At 41.8% G+C, this 21,990-nt stretch overlaps 1 protein-coding gene across 6 annotated transcripts in view; it reads left to right on the top strand.

Annotated features, from left to right (window-relative positions):
- sptbn4b (spectrin, beta, non-erythrocytic 4b) overlaps positions 1-20,671 on the top strand; it is a 66,832-nt gene extending 46,161 nt beyond the window's left edge. For 2 of the 6 annotated variants that reach the window (XM_014015947.1, XM_014015952.1), the window contains 17 exons: positions 816-1,040; positions 1,768-1,857; positions 4,009-4,287; positions 4,374-4,504; positions 6,172-6,376; positions 6,478-6,723; positions 6,794-6,928; positions 8,085-8,329; positions 8,406-8,544; positions 9,691-9,775; positions 9,868-10,064; positions 11,593-12,605; positions 12,680-12,740; positions 13,159-13,415; positions 17,548-17,718; positions 18,768-18,810; positions 18,907-20,671. In XM_014015947.1, the coding sequence (XP_013871401.1) occupies positions 816-1,040; positions 1,768-1,857; positions 4,009-4,287; positions 4,374-4,504; positions 6,172-6,376; positions 6,478-6,723; positions 6,794-6,928; positions 8,085-8,329; positions 8,406-8,544; positions 9,691-9,775; positions 9,868-10,064; positions 11,593-12,605; positions 12,680-12,740; positions 13,159-13,415; positions 17,548-17,718; positions 18,768-18,810; positions 18,907-19,194 (3,810 nt within the window). In that variant the 3' untranslated portion in view covers positions 19,195-20,671. Of the gene's footprint in view, positions 1-815; positions 1,041-1,767; positions 1,858-4,008; positions 4,288-4,373; positions 4,505-6,171; positions 6,377-6,477; positions 6,724-6,793; positions 6,929-8,084; positions 8,330-8,405; positions 8,545-9,690; positions 9,776-9,867; positions 10,065-11,592; positions 12,606-12,679; positions 12,741-13,158; positions 13,416-17,160; positions 17,290-17,312; positions 17,377-17,547; positions 17,719-18,767; positions 18,811-18,906 lie in introns of those variants that run through there. The other 4 variants (XM_014015949.1, XM_014015948.1, XM_014015950.1 and 1 more) reach the window with 4 other exon arrangements.
- The last annotated feature ends 1,319 nt before the right edge of the window (positions 20,672-21,990 follow it).

Below are 21,990 nucleotides of genomic sequence, written 5' to 3'. Positions count from 1 at the left end.
TTTACGCAGCTCATTTACACACTTTTCCTGAAGATAGAAGAGTTTGTTGAATCTGACATGGCATGTTCGTACGAACCCTTTGTACGAACAAAAGTAAGAGAAATTTAGGATAAAAATACGAACATGTTCTTGCATGAGGCCCATTGATCATAATGGTTGTGTATTTGCTGTGGAGGTCGGAGTGGAGCCTCATTTTGTGTAAATTAGGGGTAAGAAAGCAGCTGAGCAGTTGCATGTTCATTAAGCTGTAATCGCTCTAGGTGGGCAGATTTTTATCTATTTTTTTAAGCCCAAACTTTTCTGCCACTCTCGTTGTTGCTTCTGATGTTGGGATGAAACTCCTCAGTCCTCTGCCACCGATGGTTCAGACCTGCATGGGCTTCATTCTTTCTTTACTTCATCACCAAACATTCACCAGACATCTCTCCCCCCACAGCTAGCTGCTTACTTTACCACTCCAGCCTAACTCCAAACTACCAGCATCCATCCTGGCATGGGGTACAGTAACCTTCACTACACTTCATGCAGTTTTCAACTTTTTTATCATCATATTTGTTTTTATGTAAGAAGTCTTATATTTGTTATTTCTGCTGATCTTTTCGTTGCCAGAATTGTTTAGTTTTACTGAAATTTTCCTTTAAAAAAGGGGTTTTGCACAAAATTTGTTCATACATTTATGGTAAGTTAAAAAGCTGCTCATTGTTGCTTTTATGTTTTAAAAAGTTCAAATATTAAGAAAAATCACATTAAATAGTTCATTTTCCTAATTTAACCCTCTCTTCTCAAACACATTTTTTATCCCTCCTCCCTGTTAGACCATGGAAGTCCAGATGGAGGAGTGGTATCAGGAGGTGGGGCAGCTCCAGGTGCAGGCGGCGTCCGTCCCGCAGCAGACGCAGGTCAAGGAGACGGTCGCCGAGCGGCAGGTCGCCGTGGAGACCAGGATGGCTCGTTTGATCGAGCCACTAAAAGAGAGGCGGCGCATCCTTCTGGCATCTAAAGAAGTTCATCAAGTCGGGCGAGACCTGGAGGACGAGATTGTGAGTCGCAGACACCCACAGACAAACAGGAAGTCATTTTACAGTCTGCAGGCTTGTTTACAATCTGTAGTCTTGTTTACAGTCTGCAGGCTTGTTTACAATCTGTAGTCTTGTTTACAATCTGTAGTCTTGTTTACAGTCTGCAGGCTTGTTTACAATCTGCAGGCTTGTTTACAGTCTGCAGGTTTGTTTACAGTCTGCAGGTTTGTTTACAGTCTGCAGGCTTGTTTACAATCTGCAGGCTTGTTTATAATCTGTAGTCTTGTTTACAATCTGCAGTCTTGTTTACAGTCTGCAGGCTTGTTTACAGTCTGCAGGCTTGTTTACAGTCTGCAGGCTTGTTTACAATCTGCAGGCTTGTTTACAGTCTGCATGTTTGTTTACAATCTGCAGGCTTGTTTACAGTCTGCAGGCTTGTTTACAGTCTGCAGTTTGTTTACAATCTGCAGGCTTGTTTACAGTCTGCAGGCTTGTTTACAATCTGTAGGCTTGTTTACAATCTGCAGGCTTGTTTACAATCTGCAGGCTTGTTTACAGTCTGCAGGCTTGTTTACAATCTGTAGGCTTGTTTACAATCTGCAGGCTTGTTTACAATCTGCAGGCTTGTTGACAATCTGCAGGCTTGTTTACAATCTGCAGGCTTGTTGTAAAAAAACAGAGGAAACTTTTACAAATTAAAGTTTATTTTTCCACACACTGACAAGCGTTCTCCTCTGTGTGGTTTCAGCTGTGGATTCAGGAGCGTCTCCCTCTGGCCATGTCTCAGGAGCATGGCTCCACGCTGCAGGCCGTCCAGCAGCTGATGAAGAAGAACCAGGTGAGGAAATCAGAGCAGCTCTAACTGCAGACTAATGAATACCTGAGAGTTGCCCTCATTGGCTACCTTCACACTACAGGCACATGACACCCAAATCCATTTTTTGAAATGTTTTCAAAGCGACTGCAGTCTGAACGCTCGTGTCACATTCCATCCAATTTTTTCATTACTAGCTGCGTTTCCATTGACCGTGAAAATGCGCAAATTAGAATTTCAAAAAAAATTTTGCTCAATAGAAACATGTCAATTTCGAATAAAAAATTACGTTTTTCAACAAAATGGTTTTGTGCCAGGAAGAGGTGGTTTTTCAGTTGTATCGAAATTGATGTATTTCACAAAACTGCAATGGAAACACTTTTTTCGCATCACGAGAGTCACGTGATCAACAACCGGATGTTTCTACAGGCGAAAAAGACAACGAAGAAGAAGGTAACAGGAAGTAAAAGTAGTAGTAAAATCTCTGAAGTAGTAAAAGAAAGTAGTAAACTCACCGACTACAATTTCCCAAAAACACAGCATACGTAGCCGCTCACAAGTATAAAGGGCTTGTCGCTGGAAAGCCTCGATAAGACACCAACGTCTCCTCTGATGGCTGATGATGATGAGCGCTAGTGTCGTGGTAGCAACATGCTATGTGTTTACATCCATTGCCGCCATGTTTGTAATGACTTTTCGCAAGAAAAAACATATTCACGCGTGACTTTAATAGCATTTCTTACTTAATAGAAACACCGCAATTGCAAAACTGTGTTTTTTCGACAGAATATGGACAAAGTTTTGCGTACATTTGCAATGGAAATGCAGCTAGTGAGGTGGGGTGAAGGATGGATAAGACACTAACCTCAAGTCACGCTGTTTAAATCTGTAGCTCCATGTGTTTACAGCTCCAAAACACAAGTCCAGTTGCTTCCATACGTGTCAGGTTTTACGGATTGTCCACAAGTTATAAGGATTTCACGTCATTTTGCAGGTATATGGACGTACAGAGCAATCGTACGGATTTTTTCAAGTCTTACAGATTTTTTCAAAACTTCATTTTCAAATTTATCTAACATGTCAGAGCCTGTAGGATGATTTAAAAACAATAAATAACATAAAAAACGTCTTCCAACCTGTTCTGCCGCAAGAAATAAGTTCTGTACTTTTTCCCGCTCTCCTTCACGGAGCATCCGGTCAGAGGCAGGTTCAGATATAAACACTGAACTAAACAAGCAGGTCAGATAATTATTTAATCGGCTCTGATTAAACAACAACTTCAGATTTGACGTGCTAAAAGTAGCACCAATGCTAACTCTGTAAACAAACAAGCCGGTGTTACACCATATTTTATGACTGTCATATATTGTGACCAGAGGGGGCGCTGTTGCATTTCTACAACAGAACTTGGCCGAACATGACCACAAAGAATATGATACGCCAACTGTGTAAGCCTGAGGCTGAAGAAATGAAGAAAAAAAACTGTTGACTGTTAAACATGGTCACAGAATATGACAGCTGTCATATATTGTGACTTCACTGTAGCTAAGGAAATAGTAAAAAATTTTATTCAAAAACTATTTATACTAATTGTTTACATCCTCTAGTGTCAGAAAAATAACTTGATCACTGACATAGTGTCTGTTATTAAATTAGTACAGGGTCACATAATTTAGCTATTATCATGTATAGTAGTAATAGTAATAGTCAACATGTCAGTGATCAGAAGTTATTTTGCTGACATTAGAGGATGTATACAATGAGTAGGATCAGTTTATAAATAAATATTTTCATTATTTACCAAGCTACAGTGAAGTCATAATATCTGGCAACAGTTGTCATTTTGTGACCTCTGGGTTACACTTTTGGCGTATCATATTCTTTGTGGCTATTTTCGGCCAAGTTCTGTTGTAGAAGCGCAACAGCGCCCCCTCTGGTCAAAATATATGACGGTCACAAAATATGGTGTAACACCGGCTGAATGAGACGTCACGTCTTTTACTGCGCATGCGTGTCACATCAGCGCTGTGGAGCGTTCACACAGGAGTCAGATGCAGGTCGCATTTAAAATGTAATGTGAACGTTCACACAAAAAGATGGGATTTAAAAAAAATCAGAATTGAGCATTAAGACCTGCGGTGTGAATGTAGCCAAAGATGCCTCGTCTTCAAACAGACTCTTCAGCGGGAGCTGGAGGGCCACAGGAGCAGAGTGGAGGACGTCCTGGAGAGGGCGGGCATCATCGCCTCTATACGCAGCCCAGAGGCCGACTGCGTCAGGGCCGGCCACGACCAGCTGGCTCAGCTGTGGGACCTGCTGTGGGCCGAGACGGAGCGCAGGCAGCTGGTGCTGGATGCCATGTACCAGGCCCAGCAGTACTACTTCGACACGGCCGAGGTGGAGGCCTGGCTGAGCGAGCAGGAGCTGCACATGATGAACGAGGAGAAGGGAAAGGCGAGTTCATATTAAAATCTGTTAGAACAGCCTCAGTAGAGACTCACCTGTAAACCAACCGAGACTCTGGTTTCGTTGTCCTGCAGGACGAGCCGAGCACGCTGCAGCTGCTGAAGAAGCATCTGCTGCTGGAGCAGACCATCGAGGACTATGCTGAGACCGTCGGCCTGCTGTCCCAGCAGTGTCGACAGCTGCTGGAGATGGGGCATCCAGACAGGTGGGCGTGGTCAAACATAGATTCATTTTTTTAAGTTAATAATTAAATTTTATAAATTTGTCGAATGTATCTGTTAAATAAAACTTATTATTTGAATGCTGAGTCAGCAAACTGTGTTCTGTCCATCAAAACATTTAGCTCGATCAGGAATGAGGTGCTGGACTTTTACATTTTTTAATTAGTTTATTTTATGTACAAATATTTTCCACTATAGAAATACACAGAGAGCTCTTCAGTTCCATCAAAATGTTTTCTATGTTTCATGTACTTACCCTGGTTTTATATTTTTATGCTCCATTTAGCTTTTAGGTTTAGTTTTGCTAATCTTAGATTTTAGCTATGGTTTTGCTCATTTGAGTTTTTTTTCCTATAGAATTGCTAATTTTAAGTTTTAGCTACAAGTTTGCTCATTTGTGTTGTTAGCTAAAGCAGAGGTTCTCAAAATGGGGTCCGTGAGAGGTATCTTGGGGTTCCTAAAAAAAATTCACTAAATTGTTAATTTGCGTTTTATTTTTAAAAATGCATGGAGAACAGTGAACTAATAAAACAAACATAATAAACAAAAATAAAATATATATTCCCACGGCATTTAGGGGTTGAAATTAAAATAAATTATCTTTTCAGCATGGGGTTCATGAGGGGGTCCCTGGGATTTTTTTCGCCCTCGTAAGGGGTCCCCAGACCCAAAAAATTTGAGAACCCCTGAGCTAAAGGCTTGCTTGTTTTAGATTTTAGCTACTGTTTTACTGTTTTTAGCTCTAAGCTTCAGTTTTGCTGCTGTTCTTGTATTCTTTTGCTAATATTATTCTTTCTTTTAGCTACAGTTTAACTTATAGAAACGATATAGCTTATTTTTCTTTTTAGTTACAGGCTTTCTGGTTTTAGGTTTTAGCTGCTGTTCCTACATTATTTTGCTACTGTTTTGCTAATTTTAGATTTTAGTTATGGTTTTGCTCATTTTAGCTTTTTTTCTACAGATTTGCTCATTTTTAATTTTTAATAGCAGTTTTGCTGATCTTCACTTTTAGCTACATTTTTACCTTTAGTAAGTTTTAGCTACAGGTTTGCTCATTTTAGTTGTTAACTACAGGCTTGATTTAGATTTTAGCTACCGTTTTACAGATTTTAGCTCTTAGCTTCTGTTTTGCTGGTTTTTACTTTTGCTACTGTTTTCGTGTTTTTTGATAATGTTTTGCTAAATTTAGATTTTAGCTATGATTTTGATCATTTTAGCTTTTTTCTATAAATTAGCTTATTTTAACTTTTAGCTACCTTTTTACTTTTAGTTGTGATTTAGAAAATTTTAAGTTTTAGCTACAGGTTTGCTCATTTGTGTTGTTAGCTACAGTGTTGCTTGTTTTAGATTTTAGCTATTGTTTTATTGATTTTAGCTCTTAGCTTCTGTTTTGCTGCTGTTCGACTACTCTTTTCTACCGTTCTCTTATTTTAGATCTTTTTTATACAGTTTCAGTTCTTTTAGCTGCTGTTTTGTCATTTAAACTTTTTTGTTATTGTTCGGCTTATATAAGCTTTGACCTGCTCACGTTAGTGGTGATTACAAATGAAACAGAAGTCTCTGATCATGTCTGCTTCTGTCTGCAGCTCCTAACCACCCAGCTTTTTAAAATAAATTTTGTTTTCATCTGTTTTTATTTCCTGCTCGCCAGCGAACAGATCAGCAAGCGTCAGTCGCAGATCGACCGTCTCTACGTGTCTCTGAAGGACCTGGTGGAGGAGAGGAAGAGTCGCCTGGAGCAGCAGTACTGGCTGTATCAGCTGAACAGGGAGGTGGACGAGCTGGAGCAGTGGATCGCTCAGAGGGAAGTGGTCGCCAGCTCTCCTGAACTGGGTCAAGACTTCGAGCACGTCACTGTGAGTTTGTTGACAGGCGGGTTCTGTGGGTGAAGAGCAGGTTTGAGTGACTCCTGTAGACAAAACTGAGGGAACGATAAACTCACGCCTCTCACTTCCAGGTCCTGCAGGAGAAGTTCACAGAGTTTGCATCGGAAACGGGAAACGTCGGGCAGGAACGCGTCACAGCCGTCAACCAGATGGTGGACGAGCTCATCGACTACGGCCACGCCGAGGCGGCGACGATAGCCGAGTGGAAGGACGGCGTGAACGAGGCCTGGGCCGACCTGCTGGAACTCATGGAGACCCGAGCTCAGATGCTGGCAGCGTCACACCAGCTGCACAAGTTCTTCTCTGACTGCAAAGAGGTAAGAAGCGAATCTCAGCCGTAGCTAGAAACAACTCACGGTATGAAACACATGTTTTATTGGGTTGCAGGTTTTGGCTCAGATCGAGGACAAACATCGACGGCTACCAGAGGTTCGGGCTCGGCAGGGCAGCACCTCCAACACCAGCACCCTGCAGAGACTCCTGCACAGCTTTGAGCAGGACATCCAGCTGCTGGTCACACAGGTGGAGCCACACAAACTCGGGCCTCTGATTTATTGCTTATTGTGTGACGCTTCACAGCGTTCACACAATATTTCAGCTATTTATAATTTTTTTTAGCCATTTCACTTTTTTAGCCACTTTTTTGCCACTGAAAATGAATGGAGCTGTTTTCAACATCCTTAAAATCCTTCAAAATGTTTCTAAATCTTTACAGCACCTTACACATTTTGTTCTGGTTCTGCTCTTTTTGACTTCCTTGTCTACTTATAGCTATTTTTTTTACTATTTTTTCTGCTATTTCAGCTAAAATTCTGCTTCTTTCTGATATTCTTCTGCTTTTATCTACTTTTTTGTGCCTTTATCTGCTACTTTGTGCTATTTATGCTTCTTACAGATGCTTTCTGCTATATTCAGATATTTGCTGAAATTCTAGCTAAAGTTTAGCTGCTATTAGCTAAACTTAGCTTTTCTGAGCTAAATACACATTTTTGTAGCTATTACAAATTTTTTCGACTGAGTTCAGCAAACTTGTGCTCCTTATGCTAATTAAATAATTACCAGCTACCTTTTAGCTGTTTTCAGTGAAAATTTCAGCTGTTTTAGTTATTTTACTACAAATTATCACTTTTATGTAATTTTGTTTTAGCAATTTTTCAACTATAACTATTTCAGCTGGGTTCTAATTTCAAATTGTGGCTGCTACCTTTAACTTATTTTATGATAATTTTAGCTATTTTATGCTACTTTAGCTATAGATCTACTTCTTTCTGCTATTGTTCTGCTTTTTCACTTTTTATGCTCTTTTCTGCTACCTAGTGCTATTTATTATTCTTACAGATGTTTTTAGCTATATTCAGCTATTTTAGCTCTTAGCTTTTAGCTGTTTTCTGGTTTCAACTAGATTTGTGCTTCTTTTTACTGTTTTTCTGCAAAGTTAGGCTTGTTTGCTTCTTTCAGCTTTTCAAAGTGAGCTCACATTAACACCTTTCCTATTAAATATTTTCAGCTCAATTTCAGCAGCTTTCAGCTGAAGTTTTCAGCACGAAGCATTCACACTAGCGTTTTCACAGGAAATGCAATTTCTCTAATTCTTATTATTTTTATTACTTTATCAAACCTGCTCCGTGCACCTGGCATAAAAAAACAGCAGCACTTCGTTTTTATGCGTATGCATCAGGTGCGTCAGCTGCAGGAGAGCGCGGCCCAGCTGAGGACGGTGTACGCGGGCGAGAAGGCCGAAGCCATCGCGTGTCGGGAGCACGAAGTCATGCAGTGCTGGAAGGAGCTGCTGACTTCCTGCGAAGAGTGTCGACTGCAGATCACAACCGAGACGGACAAGCTGAGCTTCTTCAGCATGGTCCGGGATCAGATCATGTGGATGGAATCGATCATCTGTCAGATCGGCACAGGAGAGAAGCCCAGGTAAAGGTGGTTTAATGAAACCAAACGTCTCGTTCTGTAGAGGTGACAGCTTTGATGTGAGCGTTTGCTCCTGCAGGGACGTGTCCTCGGTCGAGGTGCTGATGAACTACCACCAGAGCCTGAAGAGTGAAGTGGACGCTCGCAGCCAGAGCACTCTGGAATGTATCGAGATGGGAAAAATGCTGCTGGCTGCTAGAAACCCTGCAGCTGAAGAGGTGAGGCGAGGACAGAAATAATAATAAATGCAAGATCTCATCAATATGTTGTAGGTTTTGCTCGATAAATTAAAGTGTCCCTGACATCAAATTTTTTGCATTAAATATGAATGCATTTTTGGAAAGATAACATTAAGAACATATTGCAAAAGAAATTTCAAACCGCTGAGATGAACAGTTGATGAAATTTTTGCATGTGAAGTAACAGGAAGTGATGTCAAAGGGGAATGTCTGAATGTGAACACAGCGTTGCTACAGTAGCTAACAACACAGACTGTAGAGAAGAATCTGCTGTTTCTTTAGATTATTTTAATCACTATCAGAGAGATGATGAAGAGTCAGAGTTCAAATAATATTATTTCAATAAACAAAGTCCAGGGAGTTTTCTTTTTTAAAGAGTTCCCCTTTGATGTCACTTCCTGTTTCACTTTGGCTGAACCAAGTTCAGAAGAAAACAGGCCAGTTATGTGACGAAATGGGTAAAAATCATGTATTTTAAGTTTCTTACATTTATAAAAATGTTTTCTTTGTATTTGAATGATATGATTGTAACAGGCACTTTAAAGTTAAATATCTACATCAGACAAATTTGACCTGTTGAAGCAGGACCAGCCTGTTCACGTTAAAGTCAGGTTTTCAGTGTTCTACCTTCATAAAATACTGATTTATGTTGTTTTATTAATCCTAAGAATTTAGTGAAACGCTCCTCAAATAGCTGGAAAATGCATAGTTTTTATCAGATCTTTTACTCCTGGACCCCCCTAGAACTGTTTCAGTCCACAGCTGCTGGTTACCATGAACAGGTGTTCCTCATATAACACCAAACAGAAAACTTTTTCATTTCTTTTGTGAATGGATATAAATTTGATGTGAGATTTAGAAAACTGAAGCTAATTGTTGGATTGTGAAGTCAACATTTTAGCTTAAAAAAAGACTATATAGAGAAAAAATATGAATTAAAGTTTTAAACCTGATATTTTTCCAAGTAATTCTGACTTTTGGCTCATATGGTGAAGCAATATTTCAGTTTCGGTGTGAGAGGTTCACTGGTGTCATGGCTTGTCACAGTTTGGCATCAGAGATGAGACAAGAAACATATTAATTCTGGAGTTTTCTGATTCAGATGTTGGTGGTTTTGAATTTCAGATCAAGGAGAAACTGGAAAAGGTGATTTCTAAGCAACAAGAGCTGTCTGAGAAGTGGGACAAGCACTGGGAATTCCTACAGCACTGTAAGAACTCGCGTTCAAAGGAGGAGAAAAATAGGAAAACAGAGCTTCGCCATATTTCCACATGAATTTACTCCTGCTGTCCTGCCCTTTAGTGTTGGAAGTGCATCAGTTTGCTCAGGAGGCCATGGTGGCGGAGGCCTGGCTGACGGCTCAGGAGCCGCTGATCAACAGCAAAGAGCTGGGAGGGAGTGTGGACGAGGTGGAGCAGCTCATCCGTCGACACGAAGCCTTCCGCAAAGCTGCCGCCACCTGGGAGGAGCGATTCAGCTCACTGCGACGCCTCACCACGGTATCTCCTCCCCTCTGATTTATTTAGAAAGTCTGTGTTTCTTATGTTGAGGCTTATTTTTTTATTTAGAAAGTCTGTTTCTTACGTTGAGGCTTATTTTTTTATTTAGAAAGTCTGTTTCTTACGTTGAGGCTTATCAGTGTACATTGCCAATGCAATGCACACTATTGTGATTCATTTCCCATCCAAGTCATCTCAACTTTGCCATGCTTCTCCTCCTGCATACTTTGTCCTAGAGCTGCCATTGTAATTTATATCTGTAAAGCCCCTGTGCCAAATTATGGCTATGCCTTTTGGTGCCTGTAAAACTTATAGTTTTTGAAATATTAATGTTTAATAAATTATAATGGCAGTCAATGGAGCTTTGTAATGGTCCAATACTGCCCCCTGCTGCCTCTACACAATATGGTACTGCACCATAGTTTTATTATATTTAAACTCAGTAGTTCAGTGATTACAATATTAATATGAGTGTATTTTGATGTTTTACTGTAATACTGTCTTTATGTTGTCCTATTGCTGTAATATATTGCACTTAAGTGTCAATAACTGCATTGGCAAGGTAAACTTTTTCTGTATACATACAATCCAATCCCTGGGACTGTCCTCTGCCACATCTCCTGTAGTCTCATGATGAGCACTGTGGGCTTTCATGCGGGAGATCAGGGTTCAAATCCAGCTACTGCAACTTTAACAAAAATCTCTTCAAACTTCATATTGTCACACAATTACCTTAATTACAAACACCTGCTGATGTGACAGGTACAAGCTGGTATAGAAAACACATTTGAACTTTGTCAAAGTTCATTCTGACAGTCCAATGCTCCTGCCTACATTGTCCTACAGCTGCCATTGTAATTTATATCTGTAAAGGTCCTGTGCCAAATGATTGCTATGCCTTTTGGTACCTGTACAACTTGTAGTTTTTGAAATATTAACGTTGAAACTTTATTCCAAATTCATAAAATGAGAGTCAATGGTACCTTGTAATGGTCCAATACTGCCCCCAGCTGTACTCAACTTGGTACTGCACCATGGTTTTTTATATTTAATCTCAATAGTTCAGTGTTTACAGTACTAATATGATTGTATTTGGATGCTTTACTATATCATTATCTTAATATTGCTCTATTGTTGTAATATTATGCAGTTTAGTGTCAGTAATTGTATTGGCAATGTGACCTCTTTCTGCACACATACAAACCAACCCCTGGCACCACACCCTGCCACAGCTCCAACAATCTAAGGTTTCAAAACCCAGCTAAAGCAACTTTAACAAAAAATCTCTTCAAGTTTGAAGAGATTTTCATATTGTCACTCAATTACCTTAATTACAAACACCTGCTGACATGACTGGCACAAGCTGGTTTAGAAAACACATTTGAACGTGGTCAAAGTTCATTCTGCAAGTCCAATGCTGCAGGCAAAGCCATGCTGCAATGACATGCTACATGGCAATGCACACTTGTTTTTACTTCATAAAAACCCATGTCTAGTTTATTTATTTATTTGTTTTTATTTTTTGCAGGTGGAAAAGCTGAAAGCCGAACAAAGCAAGCTGCCGCCAACCCCTCTCCTGGGCCGTAAAGTCTTCCTGGAACCCCAAGATGCGTTAGCCGGTGCGACAAACCTCCCGCGCCTCCCCGTCTCCCCCGTCATGAGACAAACCATCTACGAGCAGAACGAAGCCAGCTCTCCTCCGTCGCCATCGCCCGCCACCCCGACGCCCTCGCCGTCGTCTGTGGCTCGACGGCTGGGCTCCACCGTGGCCAACTACACCCCCGTGATGAACGGTTCCTCCTACCACCACACCCTGGAGCCCCGGCACGGCGGCGTGGCGGCGGGTTTCGGACAGCCAGCCCCCTCGTCGATCGCGTCCGTCGCCACTGCAGCCATGTTGGTCTCAGCCAACCAGATGAGAGAGAGCGCCGGCGCAGCGAGAGAGCATGTCACGAAGGCGATGAGCCACCTGCAGCCACCAGGCAGGGAGCCGGAGGCGAAATCCTCCCCGTACCTTCGCCAGCCCAAAATCAAACACCTGGACGACGCCGTGACGCCGCTGCTCGTGGCCAGCCGGCTGGAGAAAGTCAGGGGGCGGGAGCGGGACGCCAAGGTCGGGGAGGTGGGACCGGAGAGAGCGGAGGTGGCGGTGATGGCCGAGGTGGTGCTGCAGGAGCCGGGTCGGGAGCGCCTGCACAGCGAGCCCACCAGGGGGCCGCGGGGGTCCAGGCCGGACGCCTTTGGCCGCGCCGAGCCTCAGGTTCAGACGCACACGTACCACCGGGACCACCGGATAGAGCGGCAGCTGTCCAGCGAGCAGCTGATCCAGGCTCGCAGGGACGAGCTGCCTCAGGAGGTGTGGAGGGAACAGGCGGAGAGGAGGGAGAGGCGCACGCTGGAGAGGCAGACGTCCAGCGAGCAGGAGGGCCAGGGGGGCCACGACGGGCGGAGGCGGGAGAGGGACAGGCACCGGACGGAGAGACAGGAGTCCAGTGAGAACGACATCGGGAGAGAGCAGTCGGACCGACGCTCTGCAGGAGGGTGAGACTTTAACACACTGAGGTTATTTTTTATTTTAACACAGTTTGCTAAAAAAATCTTTTTATTTTTTACAGAGAAAAGAGATCCACCATGGCAGAGATTGTAGAGCAGCTGCAGGAGAGAGAAGCAGCACAGGTCTGTCCCTGAGCACTTCGCCCCATCATAAGACCATCTTTTAATGGGGACATATCCTGCAAAATCCACTTTTTTAAAAGTTAAACACATTTTCTTGTGAACTTGGAGTCCCTAGGAGGCAGAAAAGTTTAATTTAGTTTCTCAGTGCTGGTGTGGTGATTTTCTTACAACAAAACAGATGAATCCACTAAGCAGAAAAATGATAAACACCATGCTAAGTAGCACGTGGCTAACTTCTATAAAATTTATTTGCATTTTAGTTTTCAAATTGAATCAGCATCATTCTCAGGTTTAAAGAGATTTTTTGTTTATATTTAATCTTGTTTTATTTTGCAAAGAAATGCAACAGTGTTTGCATTAAAAGAGTTCAGCTGTAAAAGGGTCCTTAAATATTCACGGACCCTCTCTCCACCCTCAGGCCCGCAGTGAGACGCCTCGCCTGCCCAACGGCCTACCGGAGAAGTCTTCCCGTCCCGACAGGCCCCGAGCCCGAGACAGACCCAAACCCCGCCGCCGGCCACGTCCCAAAGAGCCGGGAGAGACCACGAGGAGGTCCAGGTCCGCTCCGGCTCAGAGCAACCCGGCCGTCCCCCAGCCTCCGACACACACAGCACACCATGAGGGCTTCCTGTTCCGCAAGCTGGACATCGAGATCATGAAGAAGAGCACCAACAGGTGGGTGTTCAGGGTCGGACCGGGCAGGTCAGGTGGACGAGGGAAGGATGCACTTCCAAGTGAAAATCATCTGAGTTCTTTAAAGCCACATTTATAGTTTGATACATGAGGCAGTTGGTTGGAGTTTACCTTCTGTATGTTGCATTTAGTGATTACTCTGACAACACTGGCATGACTTTAGCATGCTGGGTTACAGAGCTAACACGCCTGACAAATTGCATGACCGATATGTGGTCCTTACAAGCTGCCACCAAAAAAACCATTAAGATGTAGTTTTGATCAGCTGATTAGAGATGTTTTCTGGTCACTGCAGACTAATTTTATTAAAGGGGGGTATTGTGTATTTTCTAGGCCCATAGTTCAGTTCTACACCACAATCAGGTAACTGTTTTACCACCAGGTTTGGAAACATCTTGAAATTTTCCTCTGTCTCTTTAAGAACCTCCTACCATTTCTGACACTCCCTCTTCAGCACGTTTTTTTTAAACAACGCTTCATGTCGTTTACTACAGAGCCCGTAAGGGGACATAGAGGGGGGGAAAAATGGATCCTGACTTACTTTCTCAGGATCCTGAGAAAAAAAAGTTGTGGTTTACAACGGCGGAGGAGCTGGGGAGGGGTGCTCTGTGGGGCGGGAGCTCGGCTGCAGACTGAGCTCCCGGGAGGAGCTTTGGGTAAGTAGGTGGAGCTTTGTAGCAGCAAGCGTTTAGGCTGCTCTATGTGGCTACCACAGAAGATTTGAGGATTTCTCAAACATGCATGAATGAGTCAAAGCAACACTCTAGGTTCGTTTTTGATTATAACATGATATAAATATATAAAGTCCAAAAACATCAATTTTGCATTAACCCGCCCCCCCTTAATAACTATTAATCCATTATAGTTATTTTCCAAACTGGAGTACAGGAGTGTTATATATTAATTAAGCAGCTCAGCTAACATTGTAGCTTGTTGTCCAGAGCTTTTCTTGATATTTCAGTAGTTTCTTGAGGCACCATCATCATGAAGGTTACAGCTTCTGAGTATCTAAAGTAGTTATCACAGTCAGAATGTGAGGACAACAGTTACATGAAGAAAGTCCACAGCATGAGAAAACTTCATGCATGTTGATGCTTAAAATGCTTCCTGGAGACACGGAGGAGGGGCTTTATTCACTCGCAGGCTAACAGGCTGGATGGAGAAAGTGGCAATAGTGAAGTGAATGCTGGCCGTGCGCGCGCGCACACACACACACACACACACACACACGCGCGCACATACACACATAACCTGACCTCCACAGATCCTGCTTCCTCCAGAGAGACTCCTGGATGATGTCTCTTGCTCTCATCGCTGCCCTCTGGTGGCTGGACTGAGCACGCACAGCTAAAAGCTCATCCAAGCTCCAGCCGTGGATGAGTCCCACTCACGCGCCCACTCAAAGGCAGTGGATTGAATGTGCCACATGTACATGCCCTTTTATGTACATGACGAGGTAAAGCATGGTTCTGAAAAGGCTTAAATCTGGACCAGCTGCTTCCCGCGAGGCTGACCGAGCGCTCCCTGAACTGGAGCGGAACCAGTCAGCCTTTCAGGAAAAAGATTCAAGCTGTTTGTTTTTGCTTCATCACTTCCCATTTAGGTGCAAAAGACGTTTGTGTGCACATTAATGTTCTGATAATAATCTACAAAAAATAAAGTTCAGATCCTTCAAATAGTTCTTGAGGGTTTTTTTTTTCTATTTTTACTTATTTTTGTACAAAGGAGAAGTCATCACAGAAAATTTTATGTATTTTTAAAGCCTTAAAAATGTTTTTTTTTATGCGAAAACCTCAAGCAGTTTAAGATTTTTGTTTTGAATTTGTAGTTTAATGCGATACCGAATTTCTCCCAGTGGGCTGGAAGTGGCCCGCAGGCCATTATATAGGATAAATCTTGTGCCAGCAGGAATTGAATTTGAATCGCTTAAATTGAATCTGAATGTGCATAAATTGAAACTGAATTTAATGGTTTAAACTGAATTTAATGTTTTGTTTCTGAATTAATTTGCTTTGAAACTGTTTTTGGTTTATTAAATATTCAGTTTGACTACTTTCACTTTCAGTTCCATAATTCAGATTTTTGTGTCACATCCTGGTCCTTGAGAAAGCCAGGCAGAGTAATGAAACAGTAGCTGCGTTTCCATTGACCACGAAAATGCACAAATTAGAATTTCGAAAATAAATTTGCTCAATAGAAACACGTCAATTTCGAAAAAAAAATTATGTTTTTCGACAAAATGTTTTTGCACTAGGATGAGGTGGTTTTTCGGCCGTATCGAAATTGTTGTTTTTCGCAAAACTGCAATGGAAACACTTTTTTCGCATCACGGGGGTCACGTGATCAACAACCGGATGTTTTTACTGGTGAAAAAGACGACAAAGAAGAAGATAACAGGAAGTAGAAGTAGTAGTAAAATCTCTGAAGTAGTAAAAGAAAGTAGTAAACTCACCGACTACAATTTCCCAAAAACACAGCATACGTAGTCCCTCTCAAGTACAATGGGCTTGTCGCTGGAAAGCCTCGATAAAAGTCACTGACGTCTGATAATGAGCACTAGTGTGTCGTGGTAGCAATATGTTATCTGTTTACATCCATCGCCGCCATGTTTATAATGAGTTATCGCGAGAACAAACATTTTGACCCGTGACTTTAATTGCATTTCTTACTTAATGGAAACATCGCCATTGCAAAACAGTTTTTCGGCATTAACAGAATATCGACAAAGTTTTGCGCACATTTGCAATGGAAACGCAGCTACAAATCCACAGATTTACGTTTCACTTTGTTGAAGCTTCCCTTTCTGTGGATCTGTGTTTGATTACTCTGCCTGGCTTTCTCAAGGACCAGGATGTGACACAAAAATCTGAATTATGGAACTGAAAGTGAAAAAAGACAAACTGAAATTTTAATAAACCAAAAAACAGTTTCAAAGCAAATTAATTCAGATACAAAACTTTAAATTCAGTTTCAATTTATGCACATTCAGATTCAATCTGAGCAATTCAAATTCAATTCCTGCTGGCACAAGATTTATCCCATACATCAGTTGATGTTCACAGAATGTTTGATTGAAGTGGCAGAAATGGCTTAATCTAAATGTTCAACTTAAAAAAACAAGCTGTAACAGATGATGGAGCCATAATGTAAACAAGTGAAGACATTATTAAATTTATTTTTCTTGTTCTTTAAGGTTTTTTGAAACCAGAACAATAATGTGCACACGTGGTTCTTTTAGATAAAACTGTAGCATTGTGCAAGTGTTTCAGGCAAGAGAAGTGAATTTGTAATAAGTCTGCCCTCAAAAACCTAAATTAGATCTACTTTTTGTCGTTGTTCCATCATTTATTGTATTTGTAACGAAGAATTTGATGAAAAAAATTGTATTAAAACCCATAAACTTCAAGAAAGGCGGATGATCAAGTAACTGTTTGTTAGCAAAATGAGGTGAAACCTTAGAAAATGATTGTTGGGTGTACGACCACGACTCGATTCAAGATGGCCGTCACAGCTAATCTGCTTTAGCAAACACAAAAACGGCTCCAAATCAGTAAGAATGGTAAAAGGCCTGAAACTTTTGCACAGCCCTGTGTTTGTCTGCGCGCCGCCACAGAGGAATCAGCATGCCTCAGGTTTTTTATTTTGCCAAAATGGCATTTAACCAAACTTCTCTTTCTTTTTTCCTTCCTCTTCCCCGCTCCTGGCTGTTTCTCTTGTCTCCTCCAAGGTAAGTCAAACTCAGTCATCGCACGCAGGAGTACACGAACTGTGCGTAGACCCCGCCCCTCCATCCATCCCTCCCTCCATCCATCCCTCCATCCACCCATCCCCACCCCCTCCATCCGTGTGTGCGTCCGTTCATTTGTGTTTGTTCAGCAGTGTGTTTCCTCCTCCCTTCTTGGGGCTGGTCCATCCCGCCTACCTACCTGTGTGCTCTGGCCAGGTGAGTCAGGTGTTAGCGTAGCGGCGGCCACTCTGCAGCTTTTCCTGACTCCTCCCAATCTCCCCCTCCGACCTCCATCTCCCCGCCCCTCCCCTTGCTCCTCACTTTCGCCCCCCTTCGACCTCCCCCCTCCGCCTCCCCACCCTCTCCTCCCGCCTGCCCACACCACAGCAGGTCATGGGTCAACCTGTACTGCGTGCTGAACAAGGGGGAGCTCGGTTTCTACAAGGACGCCAAGAACACCTCGGCGCCGTACAACAACGAGCCGCTGCTCAGCCTCTCCCACTGCCACTGCGACGTCACCAACGGCTACAAGAAGAAGAAGAACGTCTTCACGCTCAAGTGAGGACTAAAATGTGTATTAAAGATGGCCGACAACGAGTTAAAACTGCTATAACATTTACAAATAAATGTTTGATTTGGTGCTGAAGCTCCCCTTTCTCACTTACAAGCCAAGTTTATTTAAATATTTATAAATGTTTTATTTCTTTTTGATGCTCTTAGTTTGAAGTTTATCTGCTAAAGATGCTACATGCTAACACACACGACCAGCACTGCTTATAAGAGCAGGTAGTTTTTGTTTAATTCTGGATAAACGCCATAAAAGTAGAATTTTTACACTTTTTGTAAGTGGGCTTAAAATTAGTGGAAGCTATTTTTTTGCTAACAGTTTCCAAAGTTGGCAACAATTAGAAGTTAATCTGCTAAATGAGAAGCTAGGTCTGCTATTAGCGGGTTAGCGGATTGATGTGATCAAGACGACCTAAACAGAAATAAAGGAAACTAGCGTCATTAAACGTACAGTATTTTGTACACAGCTAACTTAATACAGCTAATATTCACTAAATCGCTTCATGTGAGGTAAAGAGTTTTGGTACAAAGGTAGATTGCTAACGTTAGCTAGCTAGCTTTGCTAATGCTTCTTTTCTAAGTGATTAAAGTTGGTCTCTGAAAGTGAAGCGCTGCAGAATTTACAAGTTTTCTCCTGGATGTTGTTTTATAAATATATTATTTATGATTTATGCAGCTAAATTAAAATACATAATTATCAATGAGTCATGCTTGGATTTGATTCTACGTTTTACATCTCATGAAAGCAAAGATGTAAACAAATTAATTGGCCAACATTTTGGCAATTTGCAGATATTTTCACAGTTGTGGTCTTGAAATGAAATCCAGAGTCCTCAAGTGTTCGAGTATAAGTGAGACCATCATAAAAATGCCCACCACTAGTTTTAATTGACATCCACACTGAATGTTTCTGCAGGATTTCAGAGCCGTCAGGTCCAGTTTTTACTCTGAACAGAAGATTTTCTGTTATTTTGAGGATTTTAGTTGTCGCTTCATTATGTTTGTTTAAAGGTAAAAATAACTCTTTTCTCTCAATGCAGGACGAAGGATGGCAGTGAGTTTCTGTTTCATGCAAAAGATGAGGTGAGACCCTGATGGCGTTGGTGTCGTCACTTCATATTGTGACCCCAAACGTTCGGTAAAGCTAACGCTAACGGCGGTCTCTCCTCCCTGCGACAGGACGACCTCAAGGTGTGGGTGAGCAACATCACCACCAGTATCTCAGAGCACGAGGAGATTGCCAAATGGGGCCAGCCCCAACCAACTACCTCATCCACCGACGAGGGGACGCGGCGGGACGGCAGCAAGGTGGACAACCGGTCAGAGCGAGGCGGCGAGCGCTCGGACCGGGCGGACCGGATAGAGCGTGCGGAGAAGGAGAAAGAGAGAGGGGAGCGGTCGGAGAAGTCGGAGCGGGCCGGAAAGTCGGACGCTAAGCGCTCTGAGAAATCGGGTAAGAAGAAGTGAGCATGGCGGCAGATTGTTTGGGATTAAAACGTGTGAACAATGGCGGGGAGGCGGGGCCGCAGACAGGAAGTGACCGCCGCCCCCCTCCTCCCAACGACACCACCTTCACTCCAACACCGTCCACCAGGTGGCTGCGTTTGGACGGACGGACGAAGGATGGATGGCTCTGATGTGGAGCAGGTGGGTTATTTTGCTCCTCGCTGACTCCCCCTGGTGGCTGTTCTAGAGAACTGCAGGAGCTCTGGCAGCTTCAGAGACGAGCATCTCTTCAACTCAAAGGCTGTTACTGACTGCGGGAAAAAAAAAACGTAGCTCATTGTTCCACCTCTGTTTTTATTTACAGAAACGAGCCGTGTCTGTTCGTTCTTCTCGTCCGTCTGTGTGTGTCTGTAAAAAAACAAAACAAAAAAAAAAAACACAAAAAACACCCCACGCTATCTCATATTACTCCAGATTTTAACCGTTTGCATTTTGTTCATGAGCAGCACCGTGATTATTAACATGCATCTTCTGAATTCTGAAGGTTTTAGTCGGGAAAAGAGCTAAATTTTATGTAAAGAGGAGAGAAATTTGTTCCTGCATGAACCCAAAGGATTACACTTTATGTTCAAATCTCTTTTTCTTGAAGAATTTATGCAGAATTATTTATTTATTTGCAGCTTTCAGTCTGATTTATAAAACTTCAGTTATTGGATCTGTGAACACTCTGATTCCCAGAGGCCTCATTCATTAGACTATTCTTTTTGTTTTTCATTTAATAAGCAAATAAAACAGCATAAAGTTACAGTAGTCATATTTTGAGGAACTGTAGAGGCTATTTATATTTTTATATCTAAAGAAATGACTTGAACTTTATTGTAACCTGCTTCTCATCACACTCACTTGTTGTTTTGTCACAGTTTTGGTGTTAAGCACAAAAATCTGTTGTGTTTTTAACGAATGAGGCCTCTGGGGCTGAAGGTCGGCCTCGTCTTCTTTGTTTTCTTCGCCTCTGTTGTTTTATTTTTTAATAGAACATGTAAAAAAAAAAGAGGAAAAGCCACTTTAAGGTGTGCATGTGTGTGCGTATGCTGCTGCTCCCAGGGTCTCCATAGCTCTCAGGTTACGTTGGTGTGTTCTTAGCGTGTCGTCCTCTCCTCAGTCTTCCAGATTAAGCCCAATCCACATCCACACTTATTTTATTTTTATTCATCACAAAGACCCTAAGTCCCGAAATCATCTGAACGTGTCTGAACCAGAACCAGAACCTGAACCATCAAACAGCCTAAACCCCAACCTGCATGTCTCTGCTCGAAGAGGAACCATCGATTCTAAAGAAGTTTTGTTTTATTTTCTGTAAAAACGTCACAAAGCCATAAAAACCACACAAACAGGAAGTAGATTCTAATCAGCTGATCGACGGTTTAAAGATGAAAACATTCGTTACGGTTTGGATTTATTTATTTATTTATTTTTGTATAAAGTCTGTGTTTTCTGTCTTTTGTCCATGTTTTTGTTTTGTAAATTAATTTAAAAGGATAAACTTTCCGGTTGAATTTGTTTGTTTTTGTTTAACTCATGTTTAGCTTTGCTCGTTTATTTTTTAATTTATACAAAATTAAACTGATTTAAACGCTTGATTTCAGTTGGACTTTAAATGACGTTTACTACAGTACATGTACTTACTGCTCAACGAGCAGGGTATTTTATTTTACAAATTAATATTTTGTTGGTAACGTCAGTTATCAGTATTTATATTTGTTTATTTTTAAAGCTTTTTACTGAATTAGTTTTAAATATTTTAATTTTAACCTTATTTGTCATCAAAGTATTTTAGGCTTTTATTTTGGCGGTAATACACAACCAGGTAAGTACCCTGTAAGTACTGGTACATACCTGGTAATTACAGCTACATACCTGTTACTCAGTACCTGGTATTCACTGAGTATATACCTAGTACTTACATACGATGTAAGCTGTAAATACCTGCTACTTACAGACTACATACTATACTTTCCAGGTACATACCTGGTACTTACAAACTATATATAACTTTTATGTATTAGATACCTACAAGCTTTGTTCAAGGTAAGTACTGAGTACATATCTGGTACTGCCAGGTTAAGTACCTGGTATGTACTGAGTTCATACTTTGTCGTTATAAACTATTTCCCCGGCAAATACCAGGTACACACTGGGTACATATGTGGTACTTACAGGCTGTGTACCAAAATAAGTACCTAGTTTGAACTGGTTATATACCTGCTATTTGCAAACTCTATTCTTTATAAGTATTGGGTACTCGCAAGCTCTTCACAAGTTAAATATTGTGTACAGATCTGGTACTTACAGGCTATTTACCAGGAGAAATACCTGGTATGTACTGTGTACATATTTGGTACTTACAGGCTATTTACCAGGAGAAATACCTGGTATGTACTGGGTTCATACTTGGCACGTCCAGGCTAAGTACCTGGTATGTACTTGGAACATACTTTGTTCTTATAAAGCTACTTCCCAGGTAAATTGCAGGTATATACCTGGTACATAGATGCCACATAGCCTGTACCAGATACCAACTGGATGCATACTTGGTACTTCTAGGTTGTGTACCTGGTACACATGGAGTCTTTTGTGTATTTCTACTTCAGTTTTTATTGTTCAGATTGTATTTCTGCATCAGACACAAAAACTCCATCAGAGTTAAAAGTCGTGAATTTTGAGCTGAAAGTCAAAACACGAGAAACAAGCCGGTACTTTTATTTTTATTTTTATTTTTATTTACCATCAGGCTGTTTGTCTTTACTCTCCTCTCCA

The sequence above is a fragment of the Austrofundulus limnaeus genome, unplaced genomic scaffold (assembly GCF_001266775.1).
Source record: "Austrofundulus limnaeus strain Quisiro unplaced genomic scaffold, Austrofundulus_limnaeus-1.0 Scaffold136, whole genome shotgun sequence".
NCBI classification, from domain to species: Eukaryota; Metazoa; Chordata; class Actinopteri; order Cyprinodontiformes; family Rivulidae; genus Austrofundulus; species Austrofundulus limnaeus.
This window is presented reverse-complemented; position numbering and strand designations above follow the sequence as displayed.